Source organism: Lycium barbarum, chromosome 4 (assembly GCF_019175385.1).
Source record: "Lycium barbarum isolate Lr01 chromosome 4, ASM1917538v2, whole genome shotgun sequence".
Lineage (NCBI taxonomy): Eukaryota > Viridiplantae > Streptophyta > Magnoliopsida > Solanales > Solanaceae > Lycium > Lycium barbarum.
Window position 1 is genome coordinate 148,811,119 of NC_083340.1, and position 24,628 is coordinate 148,835,746.

At 34.9% G+C, this 24,628-nt stretch overlaps 3 protein-coding genes across 3 annotated transcripts; all 3 read right to left on the minus strand.

The window, feature by feature from the left end:
• Window positions 1–681: 681 nt before the first annotated feature.
• On the minus strand, window positions 682–4,720 carry LOC132638027 (GTP-binding protein YPTM2-like). Its single transcript, XM_060355020.1, has 2 exons — window positions 4,677–4,720; window positions 682–1,042 (listed from the first exon to the last, which is right to left on the minus strand). Exons 1-2 carry the CDS (start codon window positions 4,718–4,720, stop codon window positions 682–684), a joined length of 405 nt encoding a protein of 134 aa, XP_060211003.1.
• Window positions 4,721–7,138: 2,418 nt separating this feature from the next.
• LOC132638029 (adenylate kinase 5, chloroplastic) lies at window positions 7,139–17,807 on the minus strand (the record flags this gene model as incomplete). Its single annotated transcript, XM_060355021.1, has 19 exons — window positions 7,139–7,502; window positions 7,584–7,613; window positions 7,729–7,866; window positions 9,126–9,235; window positions 9,349–9,378; window positions 10,714–10,779; window positions 10,865–10,944; window positions 11,747–11,885; window positions 12,138–12,218; window positions 12,286–12,321; window positions 13,331–13,456; window positions 13,580–13,629; window positions 14,180–14,273; window positions 14,356–14,430; window positions 14,860–15,006; window positions 15,369–15,503; window positions 15,583–15,711; window positions 16,576–16,668; window positions 17,388–17,807. Coding segments are annotated over 19 exons (2,004 nt in total), but the record flags the coding sequence as incomplete, so codon positions are not given.
• A 3,258-nt stretch (window positions 17,808–21,065) lies between these two features.
• Window positions 21,066–23,543, minus strand: LOC132637034 (transmembrane 9 superfamily member 11-like). The gene has a single exon (XM_060354183.1). The coding sequence runs from the start codon at window positions 23,295–23,297 to the stop codon at window positions 21,324–21,326; it is 1,974 nt and encodes a 657-aa protein (XP_060210166.1). The 5' UTR covers window positions 23,298–23,543; the 3' UTR covers window positions 21,066–21,323.
• Window positions 23,544–24,628: the final 1,085 nt, after the last annotated feature.

The following is a 24,628-nucleotide window of genomic DNA, read 5'->3' on the forward strand; positions in this document are numbered from 1 at the left end:
CGTCTGAATTTTCACTACTTTTTATTGAAAAAATAATCTTAATAGCTCATATAAAATAGGGACATAATGTTACTCTCTCAAGTTGTGATATAACAAAGAAAATTTATTCTAACACAGTCTAATAACAAAATATCTTCTATCTACTTGTTTACCAGGTCACACAATATGTCATGGATCTCTCTATCTGCACACATATATACTTAAAAACATTTTCGAAATTTTTTCCTTTCAACTTGTCGGGTGCACATTGGACCCTATACTCACATGGATTCAAAGGATAGAGTCCTTCATTTTCGTCTGTTTATTGTGATTCACTTTACATCTAGTCTTTATATCCAATATCTATTTCTTTATTTCTTGTCTGTTTTTTCTTTACGTCTTGTCTGCTTTTTCTTTATTTCTGGTCGTTTTTTTCTCACGTGTCTAGGTTGTGCAGAGCCACCGAGTCAAAACTAGGGGTGTTTAAGAGATTTCTCTGCTGAATGTTTTTATTTTACTTTTTGGTAATCTTTTTTTTTTTTTTTAATACAAACGCATGCTAAATATTCTAAAAAGAAGTTATGTTTTGTGAGTGCACCATGCACTATCTTTTGTTCCTTTTTTCTCTTTTTCATGATGTCCATTCTTGTCTGTTGTGGCTAGGCTTGTTAAGTGGGTACTTTGTGTTGTTGCGTGCCAGCTTCACCACAGCTCCACATCAGAATCATCATCAAGGCAACAGAGCTTCGTCCTTTCAAGATGAACAACAACCGCTCTTGCCGGTTGGCTTGCCATTCTGTTCTTGATTGAAGCAGCCATAGCCATGAAAGTCTGTTCTACATTAGTGGCACTTTTTGCACTTGTTTCCATGAAAGGTATGCCAATTTCATTAGCAAAAGCCTGAGCTGTCTCTGTGGAAACTACCTTCTGTGCTGTGAGATCACACTTATTTCCAACAAGAAGTTTGTTCACATTATCACTTGCATATCGGTCTATTTCACTCAACCATTGCTTGACATTGTTGAAGCTCTCTTGGTCGGTTACATCATAAACCACAATTATTCTGTGTGCACCGCGATAGTACAAGAAGCTTTAATCCCTGTAAGTCTGTAACTTTTTCTTCCCTTTTATTTTTTGGTTACTTTTTGTATGTTCCCTACTCTTTGTTTGTGTAATTATTTTTGTGTCTTTGAAGTTTTACTTGAATGAATTGCTTCTCTAGTCTTTCATCTTGTATGTGTTTTTTATTTTATTTCTCTGTTATTTTAGATTTTCTCCACTGATTTAGATTTTTTCTGTTGATTTAATTTTTATCTAATGATTTTGAATTTCTCTATTTATTTAGATTTTTGGATACTTTTTTTCAGATGGAAACTACAACTACTCAAAAGTGCAAGTTTGTAAATAAGTTTGTCAATTTTTTTGCATTATAAAATATATTATTACAACCCGGAAAAACCAAACCAAACCGATAAAACCGATAAAACCGAAACCGATAGAATTTATACTATAATGGTTTGGTTTGGTCTGAATATTAAAAAAAACCGTCTTGATTGGTTTGGTTTGGTTTGGTTTTAACCAAAAACCGAGTCAAACCGGACCATGAACACCTCTAGTCAAAACTCATTCCCAAATCACACACGCGTGCATGCAATCACACAGTTGAACGACTTGCTATATATACTTCTTTTCTAACGTGAAAAAAAAAATCTGAATTTTATTAGGTTATCGTTATTCTAGAAGTAACAATAACTGTAGTAGTTTTCTCTCTCACACACATATATTATATATATGTATATATATTTCTGTCGTGTAAAAATACACTGGGGACATAAGCTCAATCCGCCTCTGCCAGCATGAATAACTCCCAACGTACGCAAAGGAAGAGAAAAAAAAAATACACATTGCATTTGCATCAAAACTCAAAAGCTACAAGCCTTCTCAACTGAGTTCTTGTGAGAAAAGTAGCATTTAAAAGATTAATGAGTTGCTTCAACTTCTATAATAGAGAGAAATGAGATACCGCTCCATGAAACTACTACTAAAAAATTATTATTTTTCCACTGAAAAATTTTCAATGGCTAATTTTCACTGAATGTTAGTGGAAAAAACCTAAATAATAGAGATTTCATGCGGAAAAATTAGTAAGTTTCCCAGCATTTCAATGGAAACCTATTTCCCACCGTGCGTTTTCCCAGTGAGATTGTTGGGTGGGAATGAGGTGGGAAAATCATGTTTTATAGCACAAATTTCCCACTAAATGTTTGTGGGAAAACCCCTTTTTTTCTAGTAGTGAACTCATACCTAGTGAAATTTCACAAAATGGGTCTGGAGAAGATAGAACGTACGCAGACCTTATCCTACCTTGGAATGTAGAGAGGTTGTTTCCGATAGTCCTCGGTATAAGGAAAAACAATTCAAAACAGCATGAAAAAGGAAATAACAAAAGTAAATAAGCCATAATAAAGCAATCTGAAAAGAAAAAAAAAATAGTAGCTACCTCATATAATCCCTCTTTAACTACAATAACAGGAAATATATACTGTTTAGGATATGCCAATGAGACTAAAATCTTGATCACTTGATTTAGCTTTAATTTCAATGGATCCAAAAACCAAGAGATGATTGATCTTACGTCCCTAATGTCATTAGTTAAATGAGTTTTATATAATTTTTGATACAGTATTAAACTTCAAACACCCACGCTTCACATCAAAACCCACAAATAGACAACACCATAAATATATTATGACTTCTCAGTATCCAATTTTATATATAACACTTTTCTCTCAATATTACATAAAAAAGAAAAGAAAGTTGAATTCTACGTACTGAGATTTGGCCAGAACAACAATATCTCGTGCCCAAAAAAAAAAAAAAAAAACACTCGTTATCCTTACAGCTAAAATCGTTACTCATCAGTCACACTGGCGAAGCCAAAAATATTAACAAGAGAATTTAAAATAAAAATAAAAAAATGACACCCATGTGATTCAATTAAAACAAAAAACAAAAAAATTGCTATCTAAAGCAGTTTTTATATCACCTTTGCCGCTAAGTATTGATTAATATTTTGCCTTCTCATTTGGTCTATAAATCAGTAACTACGTATCATGTTGTGAACGATATTGGCCCAAAGGGCATGCTTGGAGGTATTGTTAAGAATGGGCCTGGATCAGTAATTGTAAAGCAGTCCAACACTAAATTAAGTAGCCTTATATGGGATCCGGATTGATAAATGGAATTTTTACTGGTTGTAGCTTCTTTTAAGACCTAATTATTAATAATAACTATCCTTTTATTTAATTATAATTAGTACCTATTCACTTTTCTAAATTACAATTGGTAGCTATATCAAAATATATACCCAAATACATATATCTTTCTCTATTCCCACTCACTATCCATTTCAGATTTTTCATCCTTTCAAAACCTTAAAAAACTTCCTAACTACAACCGCCGCCGCCGCTACAGTCCCGGAGCTCCAACGACGACTCTAGCGGATCCCAACCAAAACAACCACCTCTCTCTCTCTCTCTCTCCCCTTCTCTCATCTTGACCGGCTTTGAACATTTGAAGATGAACCTCAGCGTCGCCGTAGATGGCAGCGTGAAACGGCGAAGAGAATCAGATCTGCTTCCAGATCTGGTCAATTTCCGGCGCATCCAAATACAACTAATTCACTCGCAGACCAACTGATCTTCCACGTATTATACCTCATCATTAATCTTCTTTTCTTTATGTAGCTGGCTCAGATCTGCGGATTTGACCGTTTTTTGTATTTTTTGAGTGTATTTGTTAACGGTGTATTTGGCTGAATATATGAACAATGTATATCTCAGATATGGCCGGAAAATGGCTCAGATCTAGCTAGCTCAGATCTGCGAATTTGAGTGTTTTTTGTATTTTTTGAGTATTTTTGTTAACAGTGTATTTGGTTGAATATATGAACATATGTATTTGGCTGAATATATGAACAGTGTTTTCAAATACACGAAAATTTAAATGTATGTGGCTTCATATGTAGTTTGAATGTACACAATGTATTTGACATTTTGTTGAAATCCATTCAAATACATTGAATATATGAACAGTGTTTTCAAATACACGGATTTTTGAATGTATTTGGCTTCATATGTAGTTTGAATGTACACAATGTATTTGAAATTTTGTTGAAATGGCATCAAATACAACGAAAACCCATAATGTAGCTACAAAATCAATATGTATTTGAAAACAAACAAATACACCCGTTAAAATACATATGTTCATTAAATAATAGTTATGGTTGGTAATATTGAAAAGGTAGCTACTAAAGGTAAGGACCTACTAAAGGTTAGCTATTCACGTAAGTTTACCTTGATAAATAGCAATTGGTTGGAGCAAAATAGGTTATGCGTATGGTTATGAAGAAACTTTCTGTTCCTCTCATCTCCTTTCTCAGAATCTAACTTCTCATCCCCATTCTTAGCTCTATTCTAAGTTACTTGATTTCAATATTTCTCATTGTAATTCAGTAGTTTGAGTGTTATAATTGTAATTTGGCTATCAGTGATTATATATATTTGTGCTGAGAATTCTGGTTTGTTACATTGGTGCTTTCATTGACGTACTCTAATGGCATTGGTGGTATTAGATCGATTCAGCGGCACTGGTAATCCGAACGACTGAATTTATCGGGTAGAGAGATACTTCACTTTCCTTGGCTTTTCTGAAGAATATTGACTACCTCTTCCTTCATTGTATCTCGATGGTGAGGCCCTCGAATGGTTCAGTTGGATGTTTCGCAACAAACAATTTTTTGATTGGAAACATTTTAAGGAGAAGTTAGCGTTGCGCTTTCGGAAACAAACCTACGCAAAGTCGCCTATGGTGGACAATCAAATCGCTTTAGGACTCTCAGTCTCTTGTTATTGCAGTTTGGGATACAATGCACGATATCGAGGGCCATGTTGATCTTCCCGTTGCCTCTATTTCCATGGATCATGAGGTAACATTTGATTCATTTTTTATTGAAACTGTGCCTACTCCGAGTACGTTGCGTCCTTTTCAGTTTGATCTTGGTTCAGACGAACACCCACTTCATATAGCCAAGGATCGCATTTACACGATTCCACGTTTTCCATTTGATCCTGGTGCTAAATACTTTATGGTACCCATTCTTATAACTTCGTCGAATCTTTATATATGGGATCCGGGAATAAGTTTTGAGGTCATGGCTCTAACATGTTATCCCGTGAACGTGGAGGCACTACAATGGCAGGGATGTTCTAGCAAGTCTTGCTTAATTGTGTATTCTTACTCTATACGTAGAGTGTGGTATCCCGGACAATCTAGGTGTGTGAACCCCTACATCTTGCAATCTGATTCGGCACGAGCAGTTGCTCGTTCTTCAACTTTTACTCACTTTTATATTGCTGAAAGAGGCTTTTACTTCTACCCGACAACATTGGCCCCAAAGGCGACTGAATTACCTAGGAGAGAAAATTTTCTTATTTTGCTTTTAACATGGCTTGATGAAAATAAGGCACGACACATGAATATACATACTTTCAAGACGTGCGTGCTTGCAGTTATTGTTTCAGCAACTCTTGGCATGCTTCGTCTTTGGAATGTTGATTCGGGCCTTGCACCTACTGCCAAATATCGCTATAGTTTCCGGTTACCTGGCATTCTACTACTTCTAGCTTACTTCCATCGTCGCAAATCCGATGGATTAGACAATAAGATCATATTCATGCCTCGTCAAATGTTCATGGACAACTTAATCTCTGATTTACTTAATGACATTTGCTATTACTTTTATGCTTTTAGAGGTAGCAAACCTCTTGTCTCTACATCCCCTCTCGTTTTAATTGGGCTAGTTTTCTCAGTGGGTTTAGGAGAGAAATATTGCGCTGCATATTCAATTCAAGTTGTTGTGTTCGATATTAGAGCAGACACTGAGGTGCCAACAAGAAAGTCACTGGATGAGAAAATGACTGTCCCTTGGATTGCTTTTTGGACCGCAGGCACTTACTCAATATCTATTCCTTGGTACAGTAATCTACTTCCTTTCTATGAGGACACACTATCCATTATTCTAGTGTTTTGAACCACTTCAGGAATCTGGTACATGACCTTGAATTTGCACAAATCAGTTGTTGTCCTGAATTCTTTTGAGGAGTTGGCTCAAGAAATTAACAATGAGCCTCAATCAATGCTCTGGATTGGAAAGCAAAAGGGTGGATATGTGCTGCATCGAAGTTATGTAATTGTTATCATACTCCCCCTTAATGGAATTGAAGCGGAGAAGTATGTTCCACTTTATGAGTGTGATATTCTTTCATTGTTGATATTGTTCTACTCGAACCTTGAGGACGAGGTTCTTTTTGAGGACGGGAGTATTGTTGTGAACGATATTGGCCCAATGAGCATGCTTGGAGGTATTGTTAAGAACGAGCCTGGATCAGTAATTGTAAAGCAGCCCAACACTAAATTAAGTGGCCTTGTATGGGATCCAGGTTGATAAATAGCAATTGGTTGGAGCAAAGTAGGTTATGCGTATGGTTATGAAGAAATTGTCTGTTCCTCTCATCCCCTTTCTCAGAATCTAACTTCTCATCTCCATTCTTATCTCTATTCCAAGTTACTTGATTTCAATATTTCTCATTGTAATTCAGTAGTTTGAGTATTATAATTGTAATTTGGCTATCAGTGATTATATATATTTGTGCTGAGAATTCTGGTTTGTTACATATCACGCTTGAACAACAGAGTTTAGTTTAAAAAAGAAATACTACCACCACCAAATTATCAATGATGAGTCTAACCTTTAAAGTTCTTAGCACATGACTTGTACTTTTAAATTTAGGGTTTGAAATTCAATATCTCTTAAAACAATAGTGGTATCAGATCAACTTTACCTGTCGTACCATGTAATTTGTCTCTATTTTCAAGATTACAAATCCCACGTTTTAAGGAGATTTACATGTAGATATCATTTGGGTGACCTAATAGTTTAAAAAAATTCTTACAGATATATATGACTTATAACTCTTTACCAAATATAAATATTGGGTTCATTTGAAACCCATAGCACATAATTAGCTCCATCCGCCTCTGGCCAGCATGAATGATTCCCCATGCATGCAAAGGAAGAGAGAATAAAAACGCACACTTAATGAAGCTTCAACTTATAATAGACAGAAATGACATACCCCATGAAACTCACATAGCAGATTTCTCTCTTCAACTAAAAAGAACAGGAAATATCAAATATATACAGATAGAATAAGGTTCAGCAATTCTTATGGCGAGTACATTTTCTGCCAAATCGCCAGATAGGAAACACATAACACTTTATGATATGTGACGATGAGACCAAAATCGTGACTTGATTTAATTTGAATTTCAAAAGGATCCAAAACCACGAGATTATTGATTTACCATCAATTTTGGATGTTCAAATGTAGATGTTGCATCCTTGTCATGATGTTCATGCAATCTTCATCAACACTTAAAGTATGCCACTCAAGAAGCCCCTAAAAGAATGTCAAAATGCATCTATTAATTTACACGTCCAACTTAGAGTCCAATTTTGATAAAACCAGAGGATCACTTACCAAAATCCCTCTGCTTTTTTCTCTTTATTTCTGCAAAAGTTATTATCATTAAGCATCGGGTTAATGCATGGATACAGAGGTAATTAACAGACTTAAAAAAATTGCTGGAGTTCATAATGAGTTCAGGTTCGTGATTTATATGTACCTTGATTTTCCTTCAAAGGCATCGTTCATTTCATCGATGCTTGGCCTCTTTGCAAATGTTGCCAAGGATACGTATTTTTCCTTCCCCGGCGATTCATCCACTCTCTTGTATAACTCGTAAGGGTATGGATATGACATTCTGTAACATCAGAAAATTAATAAGACGGTGAATCTTGATCATGGATAGTCAGCCATGCATTTTTTCCCTTCTAGAGGCCATTACAACAAGAATTTATTCATTAAGGGGTCGTTCAATTTAGACTTTTAGAGACAAGTTATGCCAGTATGAGTTTAGCAAAAATCATAATGCAGGAATTATTTCTTATGTTGGATATTTGGTTTGATGTACCAAAATTTAGTATAATATAGATATAATTAAAATGTGTTTACTTTTTAAACAAGATAGAAGTTTATTTGCTATAAGGTGATCCGTTTTGTCATTATAGTTGTTTGATTTAATTAATGTATTACTAATATTCACATTCTTATTCCACATTCTATCCTGCATAAAATGATATATGGACTCCCGCATAACTTATATAGATATTTCATTTTTCTAAGAAAGAAAAGAACTAACCGAACATTGTTATAATAATGCAGGCACTACTAGAAATAGAGGTTTTTCCCACCGACATTCAGTAGGAAATTTGTTCTATAAAACATGATTTTCCCACCTCATTCCCACCGAACCATCTCACTGGAAAAACGCATGGTAGGAAATAGGTTCTCATTTAAATGCTGGTAAACTTCATAATTTTTCCGTGTGAAAACACTACTATTTAGGTTTTTCCCACCGACATTCAGTGGGAAATAGCCACTGAACATTTTTCAGTGGGAAATTCAGCGGAAAAAGAGAGATCTTTTAGTAGTGAGGATTTTATGAGGAGATTAACTGATCTCCTTATGAAACCATCCAACAGTCCAGAATACCTATCACAGGTTACCAATAATAGAAATGCATTTTGTGGGTAGATGTAGCAGAAAACTGATAGTCTTTAATTCCTTTTTAGCGAGGAATATTTTTTGAATGTTCATGCATAAAGAACAATTAGATATATATTAATATTGAAAATTTATCCACAAGAAATTGTAGTCGACGAAAATGATAAGATACATTTTTAACTTAGTTTCAAGAGTTAAACTTCAAGAGATGCAGCGATCCAGCCTACTAAACCAAAAAAGCATTTCCCGCCCCTTGTTCGGTTGCGCTACTTCTTCTTCTTGATCATGTTATGGAAAAATGAACTATGTTGCTTGGACTCTTCAAAATGTCGCTGAGTGCATGTCGGATCCTCCAAAAATAGTGCATTTCTTGAGGATCCGACACGGGTGCGGCAATATTTTTGGAGAGTGCAAGCAACATAGAAAATGAATCAATAGCATAGAAACAAATCTAACCTTAGTGCACCCATAATAGGATATTGTGTTCCTGCATAGAAAAGTAGTCGGAATTGATAGCACATTTCAAACGATGCAGCATACTCCAATCTTTTATCTCTACCCATTGTCTTGCAGAGAAAGAAAAAATAATCAGAAATAGAACTAAAAATATAATAATCAAAAAGTAGGACGAAGTTTCCTATAACGTTCACCAATATATGGCTCGATGGTTACTACTTACTTGCATGATACCACTCGAACCTGGTAAATCCTGCACAATTTGTGATCAGCGTCAAACCATTTGTGATCATTTCATGATCGAGGAATCAAAACAAGATTATAAATTTTCAGTATAATTCTGAAACTAAATCTGTGAAAGGAAAAGTGGAGCCTAAGCTATATACAGTGGAAGATCAAACAAAATTTATTTAACTGTGTTTTCTAGTGCCTCTATTGACTCTTGTTTTCTATGAAAGAGAAAACTCATTATAATTAGTAAGACGAATAAATGGATAATAGTTAGACAATTTGAGTTGGTATTCAGCATCTTAGTATATAACGGTAAACCCTTAACACATGTTAGAGGCTTTAACACAAATGTCAAGGCTTGATTTGCATAGGTGTCATTTTAGAAATTTCCAGCATCAGCTACACTGAACTATCTGAAACTATCAGTACTCATCAAAAGATTTGAAATCCTCGATGCATGAATTTTAATGAAATAGAGAATTTAACAGAAAATGAATATTTACTTTTCTAGTGGATGCATTTGTATAATATGTTTAAGCTCTTCTGATGCGCATTTGGATATATGCATGTAGAACACCATCTATGTTACATGGACAGATCACACATATAAGTTTTTGACACTGCTATACAGTACTCTGTATTTTTAGAGATTAAAAGGGGTTATTCCTGTCCACAAAATGATGACCTTTCCATTTGCACGGGATTCATGGAAAATGAACGGTCCAGAATCATCGAATCACACATTTGATTCACGGGTTTGAATGTAAGAATTACAAAACATTGCTCACATCTTTCTCCTAAGGCATAAGCAAGAGCTGTATGATTTCTTCATTTTCTTTTAAAATCAAATCTTGTCGGATAAATAAAAGAATAATTAAAGTAGGTATAGCTAGTAAGCGAGAATCAGTTCTTAACTTAAAATAAGGTACTGTGAAAAATTGACCAAGATAGATGTTTCACTGAATTTTAACACATCCGGTGCAACTAAATTATTAGGTGCCTCACCAAAAAAAAAAAAAAAAAAAAAATCATCCGTGTTATATACTTGCTCACCAGTTTCATACTCTTAGGAATACTTGCTAACAAAAGTTTGAGTTCCTCGAAAGGAATGAATATCCAGAATCAGAACATGTTTTATGATAAACTACAAAAAGAAATTAAGAATTACTAGTACTGTTCAATATGTATCTTCAACCACAAGCTTCACCTTAGTAAGAGATACTAAGCATTGGAAGGGACATTAGTAATTTATCGTTCAAGCAACTTTTGCTACTGCGGTTGAGATTCATGGTAAGTCACGAGCTGTCTTTTATTAAAAAGGAAGTCACATTTGTTAACAAGGTATTAAGATCCTAACCTTTAGTTTTGGATTGACAAGAATAACTGGTCGGTTACCGGCTGCATCAGTCATAGCTCTCATATCCTGCATTCAGCGGGAGACAAGGAATATAATAATCTGAATAAGAGTAATATGAGGAAAATACAGCAGCTGGCTCATAGTGAATCACATCTATGATGCAATTTCCGACGGCATTCTGGGGAGCCACTAGAATGAACAAGTCATCTTGTTTGCCAACCTCCTTACCACCTGAAAACAGACATTTTTTTTAGTAAATAGGGAGTTGACCAAGAAATAAGGAAAGAACCAATTTGAATTGAAAAATTTGAAGGTTAAGCATTCGTTTGAGCATGTGTAGACTTACACGACAAAGAAAAGAGTCATCACACTACAGAAACATTTAGTAGGTATCTGGACATAAAAAATGTGATATTTGAAAAACAAATTGTATTTGAAAAGCATGAAAAAGGGTTTTCTGTTTGGACGACAACAACAACAACAAGCCCAGTATAATCCCACCATGTGGGGTCTGGGGAGGATAGAGTGTACGCAGACCTAACCCCCACCTTGCAAGATAGGGCGGCTGTTTCCGAAAGACCCTCGGCTCAAGAGAGGAGAACAAGAGAGGAAAACAAGGAAAACAAGACAAAGGTCAGATAGAACCAAGCATATCGAAAACAATATGAAACTAAGGAATAACGAAAGAATCACTTGAAAAAATGGTCAAAACTACTTTTGCAAACTTGAAACTCATCAAAAAATAATCCTGCGGATTAACCAATGCTGTTTTGAACTCTTATTTTTGGAAAAAATGGAAAAGATTAATGTCCAAACAGGCCCTTATAAAGCTAAGAAGTTTCTACAATCAGCAATACTCTGACAACATTCTGAAATAAATCTCTCACAACAAAGAGAAATGTTGGGCGTGAATGGATAGATTTGTCTATATATTATGTCTTAAAGGACCATTTATAGTTGCACTATGCTTCTAAAAACATGATATTGGATGGGAAGAGAAACTCATCGAATGCAATTTTTGTCTTTATAATACCTATAGAACCAATATTGACAAAGGTACCCAAAGCACCATAATCACCCCAATCCATGTACTCTAATATTTGTCGACTTCCTTTAAGCTGCAATGGCATCCCTGCAAGTGCACCATCCCCCATAGACCCTTGGATACAAACCTACGAATGAGATCTGGAGAAATAAATATGTATAATTTGCCGTACTTTAAAGATAATAGATCACTACTAAAAAACAGGAATTAGCTACGGAAAAATCCGTATCTAAACAGAAAAATCCATCACTAATTCTATTTAGACGGATTATCATAAAAATTATGTTAGCTACGAAATTTAGCAACAAAGTTCTAGCTAATTCCATTTTGTTTTGTAGTGATTAATCAGGAAAGGAAAGAATAACCATCAGAGACATACCTTGACACACTTTCCATCGTCAGCAAATGAAAGAGCAAGTACCCGGATGAGTTCCATTAGAGTACCTATTCGATAAACATCCTGTGGAATTAAGATACTGTCAAACCTAAATAAACTATGGGGATATAATTAAAAAATGTTTTCTCACCGTTGAAGGATTCAGCTCCGGGATACTGATTTCTATCTGTCAATTTCAAGATAAATGTATTAATCTAACATGGATTTAAGCTTAATTTAGATGAGAAAAAGGCCTGGATTACTTGTAGGTTCTAATGAAGAATAAATCTAGTTCTCCGGCATAAATAAATGCACGGCTTAGTTTCTTTTGTTCTTCAACGTTTAACCACATAATTCCCATCTTTCTTACCAAAAAACTAAAAAGCAAATTAAGCACCAAATTCTGACCATGGCACAGTTGCCGAAACACGCTTTACATATGAGATTATGTACAATTTCTCAAGATATTGAATAGCATATATTGTGAGTAATCCATATTATAAATTTACAGGATATTATTAAATAGAACGGGACAAGATTCATCTTTTGAGCTAGCTATTTTCATGCTTTTTATACCTAAAAATACTCCAGCGAGCTGGAAGGTTTCTCTGTTTCTTTTCTCAAAATTAAGAAAAGGTGACCTTTCCATGGTTTGAGTTATGTGGACACCAGAATATGGCATATTTCCTACAAATAGGTAAAGTTGTTCATTGGAACTATTTAAACTAATAATTATCGCATCTATTGATAAGAGTTCAGAATATTTAGCTATTCCTTCTCACAAAAGCATAAATTTTTAGAAACACAATATAAAAGATATCTCCAGTGACATCCCAGCAAATATGAACTTCAAGGAGAAAATAATCTAGTGAATCTCTCCCTGTCAACAAATTTAAAGTATCATTACAAGTAAGTTTTCTTCATAGATACTGATCAGCAATTCACTCAAGTATTCATTTCGCAGCTCAATAGGAAAAATGGTATTTCACATACATATGCAAATAATATCTTGTATCTATTTCCACCACGAAAAGGTGACTTCTCAATCAAAATGGCAGCAAAGTTTGCCATTTATAAAAATGGGAGCAAAAGGCGATGTCTTAATTACGACGATATTTAATCAAGATTATATTATGAAACAGCTTAAACTACTCTGTCCAACCTTATCTGAATTACTTCAGAATCGGAGCGTATACCTTTAATCGAGTTTTCCCATCATTGACAGCTCTTTGAGTAGCCCGAAGCACATCAGTGTAGAAATATTCCCTAATTTCTCTTGAGTGAGGAATATTATTCAGTCTAGTTGGTATTCCTCTCCAGTCCTATAAAGATTTAAGCAAAATGGTCAAAGCTAAAAACCAATCATGTTTCTTTCTGTGCAACTCTCCTTAACAAAAAAAAAAAAAGGGAACTTACGTCTGCAATTTACAATAGCAGATGATTACCTTGTTCAAAGATGCCATATCAGCTTGCCTGCTGATAATTGCTGGTTTGTCTGCAAACAAAAGTTAGATTAAAGTTTCAAGGGTCCAAATTATCTTTGAGCTAAGTGATGACTGCGAATTTGATTGGTCAGCAGTTAATAAGAAAATAAAAAAGATGTCCTACAAAAGGTCTTTTTTGTTGTTGAATGGAACATTTATTACATATTTGCTTTTACGGAAAAAAAAAGAAAATGAATGAACTTGAAGGAAATACCTAAATATACAGAACGGTCGGGAAATTCGAGATGCAATATTCCTCAAAAAAGAAGTATATTAAGCGTATTGTAAATGAAGAAAAAGGGAAAATTGGAATTATACACTAGGTTTAACATATGGATGCTTTAGTTTCTTCTCTGATTGCACCCGCGAAATGCTTTAAAATATACCCACATACTATAAAGTGCAAACATAAAAGCTGCAAAGGCTCTATCTTTGCCTGTCTTATAGATTTATATGCTGACGATGTCAACAGGAATATCAGATTTAGTTAATATATATAGTTCGCCGGAGAATATAAAGAACCAAAACAGAGATATTTATAAAGAAACATAAAATTCACACCTAATTTTCCGGCATCTTGTTCCTCTTTCGGCACTCGTGACAATAATGATTCAATTTCTGCAAATACTGCATCTTTACCGCGGTTCCCATCAACCTGTATGTCACAGCTCATAAATACAAATCACTCGAAAAAGGTCTAGAATTTAAAAATTATAAGGTGTAAATGTCAAATCTACCTTATTCATTATATTTGAGTAAACTGGTAATATTGCTTCAGCATTTTGTTTGTAAATTTGTAGACGTGATTTCACCTGAAACACATTTAGCACACCTGGTCAAACTGTAGAGTTTCGGATAATATTAGATGCTTCAACTTTTCTAGGTATCTCCAAGATGGACATTAGGATTAGTCTATATTATGGTGTCTTGAATATCATAAACACAATAGTGATTTGTATAAGCATGTCTTAGTAGCGAGTATTCATCTAGTCATTTTTTTTTTTTTGATAACCGTGGTGTCCGAGCCAGCTTGCTTGCGCGCACCTCGACTCATTCCACGCGATACCTGCTTACTTTATCCACCAATGCTTAGACGGATGGGAAGAAATCACCTAGTATTTTTTGTCTCTTCTTCCACTGGGATTTGAACCTGAGACCTCATGGTTCTCCTCCCACTTCATTGACCACTAGTAAAATAAAGAAAGACAAACAATGGGTGAGGGTTAGGGGATTAAAAGTACCTTTTCCTCTGTGTCATCGGGACGAGTTATGAGCCTCGCTTTGATGTCCTCGGTCTCTGGAGGGAAATTAGTAACATGGTATATCTTTCCCGTCAGAGGATCTAGCCTTCGATCAACACATCTGTCAATAAGAATCTCATCAGGAACCTGTAAAATAAAGGCCTTTTTCTGTAAAACATCAAATATAAATCAACAGATGTTGCAAGAGGTCATAAACTGGACCTTAAATATATTTGTTAGAATTGCTAAAAGAGAAACAAAACGTTTGAAATTTCAATTAGGAGAATGCATTTGCATACTTTGTTTTAATGAGCTGTATATTTAGTTTCATCATCTATGCACTTGTATGTCGAACTTTTCCTCTTATAGGGATTCTCCGAAGATATTTCAAATTCCGTTATGGTTAAAAATAAAAGTGCAAGTGACAAAAAAAAAAAAATTGACCAAAAGATCATATTATTGAAAATGGGAAAGAAAATGCAGCTTATGTAGTGGTAGGGTGGACGTACATCAAGAACGATATAGATATCCGGTCTAATATTTAACTTTTCCAGAGTTTCTGCTTGGGCCAGCGTTCGTGGATACCCGTCCAGAAGCCACCCTTTTTCTTTTGCATCTTCCCTTGATAATCGTGCTGTCACCATCTGTAAAAGAATTCGACTTTAAAAATCATAAAAGGAGAGTTATTCATTAAAATACTAAGACATTTGAATGATCTCATACAGCTGTTACAATCTCATCAGGAACCAGGCGACCAGAGTTCATGTACTCCTTGGCTTTATTTCCAATATCTGTGCCAGCTGATAATTCAGCTCGTAGAAGATCACCAGTTGATATGTGCACCAACCCAAACTGAAAGAGACCATGATAAAAATAACATTCGAGGTGAGATTTAAATTAGCCAACATTCACATTCACAAATTTTGTTTAGCTCAACATGTATAGACAGTGACACATACGATCCGGAACCCAATGTCCTGACTACTTCAGATTCACATCGCGCAAGGTCAATGAAGGTCCTTATCTGACCTTATTTGTCATGCTTTCTCTTGAGCCGAGGGTCTTCTGGAAACAACTTCTCTACCTCCCAAGGTAGGGATAAGGTTTGCGTACACTCTACCCTCTCCAAACCCCACGTTGTGGGATTTCACTGGGTATGTTGTTGTTGTTGTTGATAGCGCAAGGCCAATGAAGGGAGAAGTGCTCCCTACTAGAGATTTCTCCCGAGACCTCTGGTTAAGGAAAGAGGGATCTCATCCATCCCACTATGTCCCTTGTTGGTCATGGAGAACAAATAACATACATTTGGCACATAACGGAAATACATTAATACACCAACATACCCAATGTGGTCCCACAAGAGGGGTCAGGGGAGGGCGGAGTGTACGCAGACCTTTACCCCTACCTTGTGGAGGTAGAGAGGTTGTTTCCGATAAGACACTCGGCTCAAGAAATGTGTTATCAAAACAGGTTTGAAAAATACAACGGAAATGCATGCATAAAATTATCTGCATAACTGAAAAAGTTGGACAACTTAATTGGTTTAGTATATCCACCAATGGGGCATGGCCATCCATATATAACACAGCGCCATGAACAATCAATCAACTATGCCTCAATCCTGAACTAGTTCGGGTCGGGAAAATAAGCAGCTAATAGATAATTCTGACCATCAAATAGAAAAAATAAACAAGAGAGGTAAAAAAAACGACGGACCTTTTGTACAATCAATTCACATTGAGTCCCTTTACCGGATGCAGGGGCACCTGATATCATCACCTTTAAAGGCTCACTTCTGCCACATATCACCTGGAAAAAAAAAATAAAGACTTAATTTTTTTTTTTGTAAATTTTAACCAGTAAATGAATGGAAATTAAGTAAGTCCATAGTAAAATAAACCAACATGGATTAACTTTCACACAAATTATTCCTAAAAATCTTAATTTTAGATTTCATTAGCTAGTAGGAGTAAATGGAAAACAAGCAATTCGAAAACACACACACAAAAAAAAAAAAAATACTTCCATAAATTTAATTCTATATTAAAGTAAACCAAAACGTATTGAATTTCACAAAATTTACTTCCAGAAATTTCGCCCTAATGTATGTACTCCCTCTGTCCCAGTTTATGTGGCACATTTCGAATTTTGACTGTGAATTCGGGCATGAAATCTTTAAGTTTTTTGAAATAAAATTTAGAAAACTACATAAAAAGTACTATAAGTCACAATAACTGACAATTCAAAATATTTAAATGATATACAAAAAAATTACAGTCAAAGAAAGACTTATTTAAATCTCAAAATCCATAAAGTGCCACATAAATTGAGATGAAGGGAGATATAAGAACGATTGAGTTTAAGTTATATACTACACTATCAGGTCACTCAAAAAATAACTACAACTAAACCTCCTTAAAATGTCGGATTTGTAAACTTAAAAATAAGACAAATTACCAATCACGTAAAATCTTTTTTACACTGACGGTATATATAACTTAAACTCATCACTATTTATACATGCTAACCTTCATTTTATGCTTTTTCCTCAAATGGATCCCTTGATTGACATTGCGAGACACGGTCAGTTGCTTCGAGTAAACACTTGATGATGATAAATGGAGTGAATTCGAAGAAATTGGCCATATTAAACGTACTGATGATGAAGAAAAAGAATTATTTGTACAGATAGGAGAAAATTTTGGGTTTGAAGAAAGATTGTGATAATTATTATGAGTAGATATGAAAGGAAAATTCATAGTGACTGAAGTTATCATTGCAATGGAAGAAAAGAAGAGGGAAATAAGAGTAAACTGACAGTGGCAGATATTAACGAGATTAACTGCCAACCACAAAAATACATTTGGGCTTGCCCCGCTTTTAAAATGGGCCTTGAGAATAATAAGTTTGGTGTGATTTGCACAAATAGGATTTTCGGGTGCCACCGTTTAAGTTTTGGCCTCGTTAGAGAAAAAATGATGCTATAATAACATTTTTTCGTCAGAATTGGAAGCAAAATTCTAGTGAGTTGTAAGGATTTCTTAATTGATATTGCGCAAAACGTGTCTTAACAGTAAGTTGGAGAGGTCTCCGGTAGAACCTCACAAGAACAAGTAATTCAAATCAATATAAAAAGGCAAAAATACTATTAAAAGCATGATAAAGCTGTTTAGAAAAAGAAAAAAAAGCAGATAATAGCATAAATCTGAGCAATACGATTAAGCATTTCGAAAAAGATATCTAGTACTAGCAAATATGATAGTTTCAATTCTTGAACTTGTTCTTGAAAGCTTCTTACAAAAAAAAAATATATATATATATATACATTGGGATACGCCCCATGATGGTTGCACATGGGGAGCAGATATTTGTACAAGTTTGTTCAATTGAGAAGACTAAAGGAGAGTGTTGGCTTTGTAGAAAGCCGTGTTGCAACAATTCAAGTTGGACTTGATTTTTTGCCGACTGAGCAAATTAATAGAACACTTTATCGGATTTATATCTATTCCATGGTATGTATGCCTTTGACATTAATAGTTGGAGGTAAAACTTTCTTAATTTCAAAACTCGTGTTTTAACTTGTTATTATCTTGCTTTGATTAAGAAACAACTGACAATTTCTTTTTAGGGTTTATGACACTGTTCGGGATGAATGTTGGATGAATTCTGTGGACCCAACAAAAAGACCTTAAAGGGTTTATATTTGTTGTGGAGGTTTTTTTTTTTTTTTTTGTTACTCAATTTAATTCTTGTTCAACATTATGTTGATTTTATAGCAGTTTGGAAAATGCCTTTAAAATCAACATAATTTATGAAAAACACCTGCTCATAGTTTTCAGGTGGTTCCATTCCTCGCTAGAGTTGCATCTGTCCGAGGTTGTGTGAGACCTGGGCCTTGATGTTAACATTCTCTTTTCCTTCTCCATATTATTAATTAAAATGATAACTAATCAACATTATATTATAAAACTGTTCTACTAACGTAAATTAGTTTGATGTAAGCTTTACAACATACATCTGTTAGCAATATTTATTTATACAGGTAATAGTTCTTTCAAGTTAACAAAATGTTAGTCATTTGTGTCAATAAACTGCCTTGGTTCTTCTTGTCAAAAACTTTATTGACTAATACAAAAAATTTAGTAGTTTAATTCAAAGTTATAAAAATATTAAATAAAGTTCTATTATTGAACATTTAATAAAATAACTTGAAAATTTGTAGAGGAGATTTACAATACTAAAATTGTTACAACCATACAAATATAATGAATATTTTCATTAATTGAAAAGGTTAAATGATGAATACAAGGAAATAATGAAGTTTTCATTTCGAGGACTCAAATCTGAGACCTACCTATCCCAGTATACCACCCCACTACCATTCACCTTGACCATCAACCCGCCTTCGTTTTATAGTGCTTGTCTAGATTACATATAAATACTCTTTAAATAAAAAAATTTGCTTACTTACCTTATTTTTGGAAAAAGTTACATATCTTTTAGGAAATTTTTTCTTAGTGAAAAACATTTTTCTTCCTATCAAACGCATCCTAAATGTCTAGATATAACTTATTTCCACGCCGCAAATGGATCAATAACTCATTTATTTCATGCAATTTGATACTTCAACATACCGGTTAGGGGTGGAGGCATCAAACTAACTAATGAAGAATGAAAAAATGATGGATTGTTCAGCTAACTCACTAATGAAGAATGAAAAGATGATGCATACAATCCGTTTAAATTTGGGAGGATCATTTACCCGCCCATTTATTAACTTAGTTAATTTTAACCCCCTAATTCAAGCCAATCTAAAAGTTTGAGCGAATATATAAACCAAATTGTCGCATGAGAATCCTCGTCAAATACTTTTAAAAATTTATCAGATACTTGAACAAATTATAAGAAAACAACAAAAAGTAAAAGTTAAATAAACATTAAACGAATGGGGCTATGACCCCATTGTTTAGCCCACTAGCTCCAAATCTCAAATAACTTTTGAACAAATTATTGACTAGTTCATTTATTAACTCAGTCTATTTTAAATTTTTAATTTATTTTTTTGCGCGGAATGTCCTTCAAAGGCGCTAATCTTTAATTTTTGTCCCTCAAATTGTTAGTCTTTAATTTTTGCCCTTCACCTAAAAATCCATGAATTCTGAGTTCGAACCTCCGTTCAGTTAAAAATTAAAAAACAAATTGCAAGCCAGAGCCTTATAAGGCATAATTTGGGCAAAAGTATGCCTTAAGACAAACCTCTGCCTTAAGGCCTAACTTTTGCCAGAATAAGTCTAATTTTGCTACAAATCTCTGCCTTAAGACAGACTTTTGTCCAAACTATGTCTCATAAGGTTCAAACTCTACTTTAAGATAGATTTATTGAGTCAGTTTCGAACCCAGAACCTCGAATGTTAGGCAAAAGGTAAAAATTAAAAACCAGTGCCTTTGAAGGGTAATCATGCAAATGACCCATTTTAATCCGCTTAAATTCAATCTAAACCCGCCCCCTTTTATCAGCCTAAATGATGCCAAGGCTAGGCAATCCTGAAGTGCAACATGCTGATAGAGAAACCATGGCTCTAAGATTTTATAATTAAGGCTATAGAATGGGTAAAATAAGTTTATATTCTCAATCACAATGTACCAAATTGTTCGTTCGATATGATGCTAATTCTTTTTTAATCATTGAATAATTCATCAAAATAAGCTCTTTCATATAAAGAAAACTAGGGACAATATTTTATTTTATTTTATTTTGGTTTTAACAGTTCCAAATATAATATTCGCTAGCACAATTAATCCAAATTTGCGTCGTATAAAGTGCATTATTAAAGGGGAGAGCAGTAACTACAAGAAATTAGCAAGAGGTTCAATCCCTCGTTCCATCCACGTAAAATGGCAACATCTCTCCACCAGTTAATAGTTGATTTCTAGCAATATTTACAACCCATAGATACAACTCAGAATCGGGTCCCGACTATCTGAAAAATGCAGACTGAACCAGAAGATCACAAAATGCAACACAACAAGGACTAGACCAAACGAATAACAAAATTAAACATAGCAACTCGAAATCGGATCCTGGCTATGCAAGAAATACAGACTGAAGGGGAAGATCACAAAATGCAACACAACAAAGGGTGAACAAAAAAAACAACAAAATTAAACATAGGTACAAGAATCATTAATATTATGAGAAGAGCCTGTCAAAGATAAAGAGATCCATCACTATTAATAGAAATATAGAGAAATGATAAAGACATGATGTTCACCCTACCAACTGATGAAACTTTACTTCACTAGCATGCAATGACTTCTTCTATAAAGAATTTAACAAAACTTTAGGAGTTTATTGTTCTCTCTCTTCCAAATATCCTACAAAATGACAATAAAAGTAAAATAGAATGCTTTTGACATCTGCCACTCTGATCTTCAATGGTTGGTTGGTTTGCTTCTTGACTTCTTCAATCCAGCTTCACTGATGAGAACAAATAATGTACAAACCAGAAAGAGGAAAGGAACCCGACTGTGCCTGTTGCAAACATAATCGCCAAGACCATGAAGAGGGAATATCCGAGGTAAAGGGTGGCGGAAACAGGACCGCTTAAACTCTTGAGGTCGAATATTAGATAGTTGATAGAGTACATGAAAATGTATATCGCGACAGAACCTGAAGCAAAGAAAGACTTCCACCACCATTTCCAGTCCTCCACACACAGATGCATGTAGGTCAAAACAAGAGACACCTCAGCACAAACGACGACAAGGAGAATCATAACAATGAGGAGGAACCCGAAGACGTAGTACACACGACCCATCCATAGACTCGACATGATAAAAAAGAGCTCAATGAAAAGAGTACCGAAAGGTAAAGTGCCTGCACCTAGAACCAAAAGCCAAGATGGGTATTTTTGTGCTGGAATTTCACGTGGGATTTGGTTGGTTCGGACTGGATATTCAATATGAGGTGCCTTTGCCCCGAGATAGCCACCAATTAGGGTTAGGGGGACGGAGATACAGAACCAAAGTAAAATGAGCACGACAAATAGAGAAAACGGAATAGCTCCAGTGCTGTGACTACCCCATAACAAGAAGTTCAATATGGTCAGAATAGTAAAAGCAATTCCAGGGAAGAAACAAGCAGCCTTCCACGCGACGGAAACCCAGCCTTTGTGGTCCCCACAGAAGATCGTCCTCCAGAGACGAACGGAAACATAGCCAGCTGCAACACCAAGAATCATGTAAAAGAATAGCATACCTGTTATCAACGTTCCTCGAGATGCTGGGGACATAAATCCAAGGGCAGCAAACATAATAGTCACTACACCCATCCCCAAGATTTGAACTCCGTCCCCAACCATCGCGCACAGAAGGCCAGGGTTACTAGGGGCGCGGAAAACATCACCAACGACAAGTTTCCACCCGGATAACTCCTCGTTCATCTGAGCCTGAGCTTCTTTGTCGAGCTCATCATACCTCGCCAGATCCCTCCGGACTGTTCTCAAAAAGATCACGAGGACAATACCAGCCAAGAAAGTAATCACCATAAGGGAATTGAGGATCGAAAACCAATGAACCTTTGCACCTTCCATTTTCAAATAAGCATCCCATCTCGATGGCCACTTGATGTCACTCTCCACAAAGTTCACCTCATAACTAAAAGCAAGGGGCTCGTTTTCTTTAATAGCCATGGACACGGTTGTCGGGTCACACTTAATTGGAGACGGGAGCTTATTGTACATTTTAAGGTTCTTTAACGAATCAGGGGTATGCTGGATACTACAAGGTACGACCTCAAATCCAACAACCATATATCCAGGTGTCTCAGATCCTGTACTTCCAACGGTTGAGATCACTTCCGATCCATCCCCAGTACCCATCACACGAGCCACATTGGTCTCTTCAAATTTATGAACGAGAACCGTAAACTTCAAATGATTAAACACATAGTATGCATCTTGGACTTTAATCCCAACCGGATACCCCGTCCAACGCAAGAAGTAATTCTCCTTCTTGGTATAACGAATCGCGGGCAAATTATCAAGAATCAAATTAACCTGATACATCTCATCAATTCTCTCTTTCAAAAGCTTAAATTCCTCACCAGACAAAGGTTTTGTTTGACACAAGAAAACTTCAGTCTCATTTGTATACATCTTAAACCTATAAGGTGAATTCTCAATCCTATCACCCATAAGAAGTTCACCTAGATTTTCAGCACTGTCCTTAACACCCTCATTAGGCTTACAAAAAGGCAAACTATAATAACTATAAGGCAATTCAGTATCAATTGAAGTCAATGAATTGACCTTAACAGTCAAGAAATCACCAACCCCATATTTATGTGGATAACTACCAGGCAAATAAAATCCATGACACAATTCAGATATCAAACAGATAAACAAAACCCAAATCTTGAATTTATCAAAAGATCCCATTTTTACCACTTCTTTGCTCAGATCTATATGAAAGATCAAATTTTTTTCAATGGGGTTTCAATAAATATCAAGATCTATGTATGAAATGAAAGTTATATCAGATCTGATTAATATTTGAAACAAGAATAATGAAATATATAAGATCTTGCTCACCTCTGATGGAATAATAGGCGTTAAAATGGAGATGAGAGTAACATTTGAGCTGAGGAAGATCCAAAATAAAGGTGGTGGTAATATACAGACTATATGACTTAGGGAATTTATATATACATAATTACATTGCTTTACGTCGTCGGTGGGAGATCTTGACTAGCAGTTAGGACCTTCATTAAATTGACTTATATGTCCCTCACCAATTGTGGTATTTAAATTGTTTCTTTTTGGGATTTTTTCTATCCAAAAAATACATGTATATACAAGGAATAAACTGTATTTCGTGAATGCTACTTACAAATCGCATTTAATGGCGAATTACAAATCGTGGTTACTGATGTGAATTGCAAAAGGTATTTTACAGAATGTGATTTAAGCGTTTTGCCACTTATAAATCACCTAGTGAATGTGGTGTATAAATGACATTCGAGAATTAATACAACTTGCAATACGACTTTCGGTATCGGTATGGTATTCGATATATATTGTATCGTGCCCACCCCTACTTACATGTACGAGATGTCACTTGCAAATTGCAATTACTACTTACAAATCGCATATATTGAATGTGATTTACATTTCTAATATGGTATCTCACTATTTTGGATGATATTTCCTCTTCTTCACTATTCATAAATCCTTTTCCACCCCCTTCGATGTATTAGCATTTTTGACGATAAAAGAAGCTCGTCCTCTAATTTATTTGTCTGATTTTGGGAAAGACTAGGTATAATCAAACTCAAACTCCTTCCTTGCTGGCGGAATTTTCTTTTGATATTATTGTACTATTCCGTATGATAAAAATTAAAGCTCTTCCCGATTTTAACCCATTCAAAATTAGATTTTTGTTAGGTGTACTCTCATTTTTATTTTTGGAAAAGATGTCTATGCGATTTTTTTTTTTTTTTTTTGGCCAAAAAGAAACATATAGTTTCATTTTTTGGTGCATGAATTGCTTTCATTTTTATTAGTCTATAACTCTTAAAAGTTCTAATTGTCTGTCAAATGTCAATGTTCAGAACTTTAACTACAAGATGCAATTAGAAAATTTATTTGTACAACGTATTATAAGACATTTCTTTATCTTTAAAGATTCATTGCCATGCGAGAGAAAAACTATATTTTTTTCTGGCCAAACTCTAGTTGCATATTCCGTACCTAATTTAAAATCAAAGTTA